This window comes from Elephantulus edwardii, unplaced genomic scaffold (genome assembly GCF_000299155.1).
Source record: "Elephantulus edwardii isolate Elephantulus edwardi_28Jun2011 unplaced genomic scaffold, EleEdw1.0 scaffold00017, whole genome shotgun sequence".
NCBI classification, from domain to species: Eukaryota; Metazoa; Chordata; class Mammalia; order Macroscelidea; family Macroscelididae; genus Elephantulus; species Elephantulus edwardii.
Window position 1 is genome coordinate 20,697,056 of NW_006399767.1, and position 10,301 is coordinate 20,707,356.

The window sequence follows — 10,301 nt, forward strand, 5'->3', positions numbered from 1 at the left end:
AAATAAAAGAAAAATAGGTCTGTCTTGGAGGGAGTAAAACCAAGTTTCTTCTTGGAGGCTAGAATTTTGAAACTGCTTCTCTCATAGTTTTGGCACGTGGCCAGGAGGAACTAGTTCCTGGAGATGGATATAATGTTTGGAAGAATGGAGAGACAGCATAGGAGAAAAAGACCCCAGATGAGATGGGTCGATACAGTAACTGGGGCAATGAGGGTAGACGTGTTGGAGTCAGTGAGACTAGATCAGAACAGCACAGGCTTCAGAGTTATTGCACATAGGGTTGCTATGAGTTGCAGGCAATAGGACAGCAAATAACAACAACAACATGCCAATCCATCTCATGGAGGGTTTTCCTCTCTTTCACTGAGCATGTCCTTTTCTAAGGACTGATGCCTGCTGATGCCTAAAATATGTGAGAACATGTTTCACCATCCTTGCTTCCAAGGGGTCCACTGGCTGTACTTTTTCCAAGGTAGATTTGTTTGTTCTTTTGGCAGTCCATAGTAGTATATTCAGTATTCTTTGTACCAGACATCAATTCTTTCTGGTCTTCCTTAATCACTGTCCAACTTTCACATGAATATTAAGCAATTGAAAATACCATGCCTTGGATCAGACACAGCTTAGTTTTACTATGCTATTATATTATATTTCTACAATACAGGGATAGAAAAAAATCCTAAAGAGCATTAAAAACAGTAATATAAGATGAAAATAATTAGGAAGTGATGAGCTTGGAGTACTTACTACCATAATTTTTTGTTGTTGCTTTTGTTGTGTGCTGCAGAGTCAGAACTGATTCATGGGTGACCCTCCAGTGGATTTTCAGAGTCAGTTAATCACACAAGAGGAGACTACCCATCTTTCTTCCATGACCTTTATTTTAGTACTGTTTATTTAATTGAATGCTTGTAGGGTGTAATTTTACTAAAGGCTACGCTTAACAACCAGCTCATTAAATTCCTAAAATCTTAGCAATTTGCACTTGCAAGCCAGGACAAGTCAGCTTTAGCACAGTAATAGTTTCAGAGTTTCATGCAGAAAAGAAGGTGAACCACAAAAAACCAACAGAAGAAGCTTTGTTACTGTCATCATTATAATTCCACAGGCCCTGGAGTAAATTAGTTACACTACATTACCAAATAATGTAGGCAGCTGTGGTGGCCAATGGTAAGAAGATGTGTTGCAAATGCAAAGGCAGGCACTTTGAATCCACCAGTTGCTCCATGGGAGAAAGATAAGCAATTTTCTCCTATGTGATTAACTGCCTCTGAAAATCTCCTGAAGGGTGAGCTTGATGCATATAGCAACAGCCAACACCAAGTAATTTAGGCTAAGCAGAAAGAAAACACTAACATCGTTATCTACTGTCCAGATACCAATTTGTCATATTGTGGTCATGAGTGTTGCTTTGATGCTGGAAATGATACCACCAGTGCTTCAAATGCCATATGAGGGTCACTCATAAAGGTCAGATTTTTATAGTTTCTAGTCAGTCTTAACTTTCAACCCATAGAGAAAAGTAGGAAGAAAGACCTGGCTAATATTGGCTAAAATTAGTCAATGAAAACTTTATTATTGATCACAATAAAATATTGTCCAACACAGCACTGGAAGATTGGAAGGCACTACAATAACTGCCAACAATCCTGAAGATGGCACAGGACTCAGTGACATGTTACTTGTGTATACAAGATTGCCATGTGTCATAACAAATTCTGTGGCAACTAACAACAGCAAAGTGTGGTTTGCTTGTTCAAGTCACATGCTTTCTCAACATATATCAGTTCAATTTCTATCTTGCCTAGTGATTTACTTCTGAAAATCAGTCAGGGAAGAAGACCCTTATGGTTCACAATGGTTGGCTCCACATCCAGTTAAAGGGATGGCATGGGTCAGGGCAGTGTTTTCACAGCCCTTCATTACACACGGGCTTATCACAAATTGTTGCTCAAGTCAATGACAGCAAACAACAAGAATATGGAAAAGTTTGACAAATCAAAGCAAATCCTACAAAGATGAAAAATTAGTTGTTCCCAACAGTTCACTTGTCCTCACCTCTCAGCAGCAGCTCTGTGACTATGTTAATTCACAGCTACCCCAACATGACAGACTCAGAACTGGTTCTGGGGTGGGAGGAACCACCAAAAAAAGCCCCAAAAACAAACACAAAAATACAGGCACTTGAGGTTATGCCAAGTTTCCTGATAGAAGGATTTAGTGTCATGTCTCAAAGTCATCCAGATACAAAAGTTAGTATTTTCTTACCAAACAGAACAATATCCATCAACAAAATATTTGGATCACTGTCAAACAAACACTTTGAATTAGATTGTAGTGTTCTTACCAATGTTCATACGTTCAGCTTGTCCATTAATATATTTCACTTTTTCCGTATAAATGTTCTTATAACCATTTATAAATGAGAGATACGATTTTGGGGTCACATGCGCTCTTCGGCGGTATCTGGAAGTTGGACATAAAAACTCTATTAACCCCCTAAAGAAGCCATAACTGCCACCCAGGCAAATATATGCACACCTTTGTTTATTATGGCTTTGTTCACAATAGTAGAGTTGGAAACAATCTAAGTGCCCATCAACAAACGAATGGATAGAGAAGCTGTGGTATATTCACACAATGGAATACTATGCTGCACTAGAAAACAAGGAACTCATACAATATTATTCAAAATGGGTAACCTGGGAGGACATGATGCTGAGTGAAATATCTCAGTCACAAAAGGACAAATATTGAATAGTGCCACTGTTGTAGAATGGAACTGACATCAGGGTTGGGGTAAGACTGAGAAAAATTGGATAAAGTATGTCTACTGCATTGAAACAGATGAAGGAAAGAACAGTTTAATAGCAATATATGATGGGTACTATCATTATTACAAGAGTCCAGAATGAAGGTTGCATAGTGGAATGTACTCAGGGGGAAGGGAGGCATACTATATCAATCAAGGAATTTTTCTTTTACTTTTCAAAGAGAAGAGCAAACTGGGGGGGGGCAGGGAGAAAAATGCAACAATGAATCAGTAGAAATACCAAATCTCTGTAAATATTCATTAAAATTAATAATTTTTTTAAATAAAAACCTCTATTAACCCAAAATGATAAAAATTATCAGTTTTAATGGTCTGAGAAGGACTGGTAGACCCCAAAACTATTTCTTGTAATCATCCTCTAACCTTGGGGAAAACTCTCCCCTCTCCCCCATGTTGGCTCAACTCTTTAGTAAAAAAAAAAAAAATAGGTCTATAAGGTGAACAGTAACACTAGGGAAGTATTAACACCTTAGAATAATCAACCATATGTGATCAAATCAACAGCATCTGCCCAGGCAGAAAGCTTAGAAAGTATTAAAGGGTATGATATGAGGATAAATGGAAAAGAGAATTACAGAGAAGACATGGGAAGAATGTGGTTATATTTGTGAATATTATAATTAATGTTATATATTGAATAGATGTGGTGACAGCGGGAATCTTTGGTCTCTGTTCACAAGGAAAATGCTTTTAGTCTTTCTCTATTGAGAATTATGTTGTCTTTTGGTTTTGCATGTATACTTTTTACTGTTGAGGAAATTCCCTTCTATTCCAATTTTTTTTTAGTGTCTTTATCAGGAAGGGGTGTTGGATTTCATCAAATGCCTTTTCTGAATCAATTGCTAAGATCATACAGTTCTTGTTACTTGTTTTTTTTAATATGGTGAATTACATTGATTGTTTTTCTTATGTTGAGCCATCCTTGCATAGCTGTTATGAGTCCCACTTGGTCATGATGAATTTTTATTTATGTGCTTTTGGATTCTACTGGCTAGGATTATGTTAAAGTTATTTGCATCTATATTCACAAGATATATTGATCTGTAGTTTTCTTTCTTGGTAAGATATTTGTCTGGTTTTGGTATTGGGGTTATGACTAAGAATTTTTAACATTTTTAAAGAAAGTCTTATAGACTTGGGCACTTGTGATTATCATCGTAGAGTTATGTACATATTATAACCAAAATAAATTTCTGTAATTTAAGAGGGCATGAACATTTTCAAAAAGCTACACTTTTTTTCTTCTTAAAAAGATAAATTATTTCAAAAAATAATAATAAAGATGAAGATTTACATAGCTGTATGAAGGTGAAAATTTGTCTCCACAGACAGAAAGAAAATCTACCAAACAGGAAGAATTAATATAACTGACTTATTGAGAGTTGCTAAGAGAGTCTTGAGAATCCTCTAAAGGGGCTGGATTTCAGTGAACAAAAGGGTCTGGGATAGACAAACTTGTAATGTAGGATTCCAACCAAGAAAGTTGGGGAAAGTGATACTCAGATCCTCCATGCAAAAAACCAGACATGACTCTGTGTCCACTGCAAGAAGTCCCTGGGTGAAGCTCATCCATCAGTGTTCAATCTCACACACTATCACACTTTGAGCGGAGAGAAAGAAAATGTATTTTTGAACTGGTAAACATTCATTACCCTTTCTCATAATGAACACCATCTCTGCTTTCAGTGGGTATGCTTTCCAACAGTCAATTAAATTTCGTTTCATAATTATTTGGCATGATAACATGGATAAGACTTTAGCAGTGCAAATACAAAACCCTCAATGTTCCCTTACCATCAGGCAATAAACAAACTTTAAAACAGTGTGCTTCTTTAATCACGATGAATAGGACATTTGAATAAGAGATTCATTCTGAACCATTTATGTAATAAATTAGTTTAGTCATTTTCAAAACAGAATTAAGCAAATGAAATAAAGTGACGCATTAAGCATCTGTTACTTGGCAGTCTGGAAAGGAAAGAGGTATTTAAGTGTGGACACTGGTTAATTTTTAAACCTCATTACTGTATCATCTTTTCATGATGCATAATTAGAAAAATCAAAGCAAGAAACATCTAGGTGTAGCTGGGACTTGGTGTTAGGTCAATATTAAGAAGCTTTTGCTAGGCAATACATTTAAGTGGTCTGCAGAGTGAACTTGGAGGCTCTGTGGCAATGGTGACTATGAAATGGCACTTACCTTTGGAAATACTGTTCACAGTGCTCTGAAACCATGTCATGGAAGAGGCCCATGGTTTCAACAACTTGCCTTTTAATTTCACTAGAACAGACAATATTATAGCCTGAAAGGAAATAGGAGGCTACTGCAACCAGAGCCTCCTTTGGCCAACGACTAAACCAGTCCATTGTGCAACCTGATATCAAACCAGGGAACTTCAAGGATCGAGCTCGGAACTTCTCACCAACCTATTGAAAAGTTAAAAAGGATCAGAAACACTTGGCTAAAGAGCAAGCCTGCTATTTCATTTATGCATTTTGAGGCAACAGCTTGACATTACAATATTTTTTTTGTCTTCTTGGGATGCATTAAGTGTGCAAGTGAAGTAAAAGAATATTTCTACTTTCTTCCTTGCCCTGAGACTACCTCTGCATTATGAGGCTTGATTTTAGAGATTTTTTTTTTAAATCTATAATACTGCAGCCAGAATACTCTGTGGAAGCAAAGATGAGAAAGTTTCATCTCATATACTTTGGACATATTGCCAGGAGAGGCTATTCCTTGGAAAGGAATAACAATGCTTGGAAAGTTGGAGCACCAGTGAAAGAGAGGAAGACCCTCTTGATTGACACAGTGGTTGCAGTAATTGGCTCTAGTATGCCAGAAATGGTTAAGTATGGCATGGGATAGTACAGGGTTCTGTTCTACTGTTCATAGGGTTGCCTTCCACAGTAAGATGACCAGAGACAGTGGAAAACCTGGGCACCATAACAAGTGAGAAGTGGTGAAGAACAGGAGATATCTGATCTAAAGGAAACATGCTAGGGAATCTAGAAATGCTTTCTCAAAATATCTCAAAGCTTCACGTGGGGGAGAGGTGTGATTGATTCAACAGGGAAAATAAAAATTAGAGGAGAAAAGCACAGAGAGGTACAATTCAACTCATTGTAAATAAAAGCATTTTCCTATCATTAACCCATTGTTGTTGATTTCAACCCTATAAGAGAGAGAACTGGCTCTCTGGTTTCCAGGTCTGTAAATGCTATGGGAGCAGCCTGCTACAGCTTTCTCCCAGCTATCACTTAACTTCTGGGCCAACAAGGCTCCTTCTGGCAATGAAAGGATCTAAAATTAGGCAGGCTAGCTTGTGAGTGAGTGAGATCCCTTACAGCAAACAAGTCTAATAGAACTTTCTGTGATGATGGAGATGTTCTACCTCTGTACTTTTCTTTTTTTTTTTTTTACCTCTGTACTTTTCAGTACGTAAGTTACCAGCCCCTTGGGGTTATCAAGCACTTGAAATGAAGTCAGTGTGACTGAAAAGCAGAATTTGTGCTTTCGTTTAATTTTTATTAATGACATTTTAAATGGCAAAACATGACTAATGGCTATGGTATTGGCGATTAAGAAAACAGCAGAATCTATAACAGGGACATTTTAGATGGTGATCGAAATGGGAAGGAAAGTTGGACCAAGATGACATCACCAATTAAAAATACTATATTTCTAGGTATTTCGTTCAGATTGTAATACATGAAGTAATTTCCAATAGTAAGACTTTTACATTATCACATGTTGGTATCAGAGTTTGAATAAGTGGAGATTTAGAAATAAAACTAAACCAAACCACTGACATCAAATAAATTCCAATTCACAGTGAGTCGATAGGACAGAGTGGAACTGCCCTGCGGGGACCCCAAGACTGTAAATTCTTATAGCCTAGAGCATCTTCACACAGGAACTTTGCAGACAGCACAATGCTCTACCTACTGCCCAATCAGAGCTTTTAGGCAGAAACCAGCGGTAGTGAAATAGCAGTTAATTGTAATTCAATATTACAAATGTGAACACCTGAGAAAATTATATTATCAGAGAAAGGAAACTCTCTAAGGTTATGTAAGTTGCCCAAAAGAAAAACAATAAAAGAATTCTCATCCATAGACCTAAATAACTCACTGGAGAGAAGCAGAGAACGACATGCAAGTTCTTCCTTGCTCTTGAAATGAAATACTCATACAGGTTATCAAAGGTAGGAGGGTGGCGAGGCAGCTCCCTTTTCATCACTGGTATCAGATTCTGGGTGATTTCGTCCATCTCATCCCGTGCAAACAAATTGGAGATCTTAGAGGGACAGACAAGAATGAGTGTTACAGTGGAAGAGTTGCTCACAGTCACTTCACTGCCAAAGGATGGTTTCTTTTATATATGCATGTGTGAATGTATGTATGTATGGTTTCTTTTTTAATGTTTTCTTTCTGCATCTCCAGACTTAAGTCTGGAGTTAAAATGCTTTGCCAGAGATTGATTGCCAGGAGTGCAACTTTCTGCTGAACAGCTCGGTCAGGATCAAATTATGCTTCCCTTTGCTTAAAATAGCTACTACCAATAGGCCATCTCTTCCACCACTTCTATTATTTCTTAAATTATCCTCTGTCCTTCTACTCACAATCAATCTCCTTCACTCTGGCTCCAAGAACTAGTCGGTGCACAGTTAAGCATCAATATACACTACCATGCAGAAAAAAGTAAATATTGTGTTCCTGATCTTTAGAATGACATGCAATGCTGGCAGGGCTTGCCACTGGCATCTGGACTGACATCTGGGAACTTGGTTTGGGGGACATTTTTCCCATTCCTAATAGATGAAGTTTTTCCTCTGTGCCTACATAATACTCACAAACAATGTGATGTAATGTGTGTAATGAATGCCTGCTCTCCTTCTGGGAATATAAAATTTTGCTAGCTGTGGCTCGGCAGGGAATGAGGACCATATCAGTCAAAGCCAAACACAGTCAAAGTCATCAAGTGGCTTCTGACTCACAGCAACACTGTAGGTCTGAACAATACTATAGGTAGACCTCACTCACAGAGTTTCCAAGGATTTACATTTTTACAGAAGCAAACTGCCACATCTTGACGTTGCTCATATGCAGGTGGTAGGTTCCAACTACTGGCCTTTTGGTTTGCAGTCAGTGTTTAGCCACTGTATCACTGGGGCTCCTTTAAGTCCAAGATCAGCCCCCAGTAAAACTGTTGGACTCTGAATCGCAAAAAAATTTCTCTGGGCAGACACACAGCACACGTTATTGTGTTTCCACGTAGAGAGAGAATATGGCTCTTTCAGAAAATACAGAAAGCCTACCTGCCCATTGATTCCTTTCAGAATCATTTGATATGTCTTTCCCTTTACTTTTCTATGTCCTGTTTTAATAAATTTAAGACTATATTGTCTTAAAAAATTTAAGTCATGAGTACAATTTTATGTTGACTCTCCTGAGTCCTTCTAATGAAACAAGTGAGTCATGGAAGTGCTGATTCAAGTGATGTCAGAAGTGGTGATACAAATGACACTGACAGCTAATGTAACTCTTTCAACCATTCTATACTTCTCTCTACTCAGATATGTTGTCATTGTTGCTACATGCCATTGAGTTGGTCCTTGATACATGATGACCCTATATACAGAGGACTAAAACAATTCCCATTTTCTGTGTCATCCTCATCATTGGTGATTATTGTTGTTGTTAGGTGTCATCAGGTTGAGCAAGACTCATAGTGACCCCATGAACAAAAGATCTGAACTCTATCCTGTGCCATCCTCACACTTGCTGACACACAAGAGTCCACTGCAACAGTCACCATGTAAATTCACCTGGTTGAGGGTCTTCTCCTTTGCCAACCCTCCACCACTCTTTGCAACATCATGTCCCTCTCCAAGAAATAGCCCCTCCTAGCAATATGTCCAAAGAATATAAGGCAAAGCCTCATCAATCTTGCCTCCAAAGACCATTCTGTTTGCACCTTCTCCAAGACATATTTCCTCATTCTATTGGCCATCCACAGGATGTTTGGTGCTCTTCTCCAACACCACAGCTCAAAGGCATCAATTCTTTTTCTGTTATCCTTATTCATTGTCCAGGTCTTGGATGCACAGCTAATAGTCAGAAAGACTATGACCTGAATCAGATACACCTTAGTCCTCAAACTGACATCACTACTCAATAATTTGGGAAAGTTCCTAACTGCAGATTTTCCCACTGTAATGCATCTCCTTATTTCCTGCTCATACCAAGGGTGTTCATTGTGAATCCAAGCAAGATGAAGCTGTTGGCAGTTTCAATCTCCTCTCCACCCATCACAACACTGCCTTCAGTCCAGTGGTAAGAATCTTTGTTTTCCTGATATTGAGATGCAATCCCTACTGAAAGCTGTATTCCTTGATCTTCTGCAACAAGTGCTTCAAGTCCTCCTCACTTTCACCAAGCAAGGCTGGGTCATCTAGTACTATTGTGACTCATAAGGCTTTTACTGGCTGATTTTTGGAAGTAGATTGCCAGGCCTTTCTTCATAGTCCAAAAGCTTTCTTAGTCTGAAAGCTCACTGAAGCTTGATCAGAGCCACAGCTACATGTCGTCTACCACTTACAGATAGTGGCTACATATGAGGTGCCTTAGCCAGGAACTGAACCCAAGTCTCTCAAGAACTCAAGAGGGTGTGAATTCTATTCCTGAACCACCACAGGTATAGATAAAAATTTTGTTTCTCCTAGGACCAATGAAAACATTGAGGATAAAAATAAGAATTGATATCTGAAATTTACCAAAGCATCCAAAATACTGAGAAGTGGGCAACAATAATGTCATAGAAACTTCAAAACATTTATTAAATATTATATGTATATACTTTCTAAAAGCAAAAGTAAGAGCTATTGGTTTCACTTCTTAAGGGCTGCTGTTTTTTATATTCATATATGAAAAAAATTTTGACAGGCTTAAGTTGGCATTTTCCCCCTCTACTTTTGAGACCTACCTCCCCAGAGGATAGCAAGTTGTTAAGATATTCTAGAAATGCTTCATCTTTTATTTCATTGTCAGTAAAGATGAAGGTGATGCCTTTTCCATCAGCACCAGCAACTTTATATAAAAATTTTAAGTCGTCTGTTAGATTGTTCACATTATAGGACCTAAAAAGTGAAGTGGTAGTAACTTTTAATTAAGAAGGTCAGCATTCATCTCAAAACATAATAACCCATAATAATTATGGCACCATCCATACCTATGTCAATAGACAAGCCAAAGTGTCTGGTAGAAACACAAAGAGCTAACCATTACCTTTCAAACACCTGTTTTATTTAACATAAGAAATGTGAAATAGGGAATTTATCAGAAGAGATCTATGAAAAGTAATTCAGAATAAGGAAACAAGGGAGCTCTGGTGGCCTAGTGGCAAGAAGCTGTGCTGTAATCCTGAAGGCAACATGGTTCAGAGCCACCAGCTGCTCTGTAGAAG

The 10,301-nt window shown here is 38.1% G+C and overlaps 1 protein-coding gene across 1 annotated transcript in view; it reads right to left on the reverse strand.

Moving 5' to 3' along the window:
- DNAH8 (dynein, axonemal, heavy chain 8) overlaps positions 1-10,301 on the reverse strand; it is a 555,032-nt gene that overhangs the window by 214,260 nt on the left and 330,471 nt on the right. Inside the window, 4 exon segments of the mRNA XM_006882162.1 lie at positions 2,348-2,466; positions 5,034-5,260; positions 6,969-7,133; positions 9,822-9,975. Coding sequence (XP_006882224.1) covers positions 2,348-2,466; positions 5,034-5,260; positions 6,969-7,133; positions 9,822-9,975 — 665 coding nt within the window.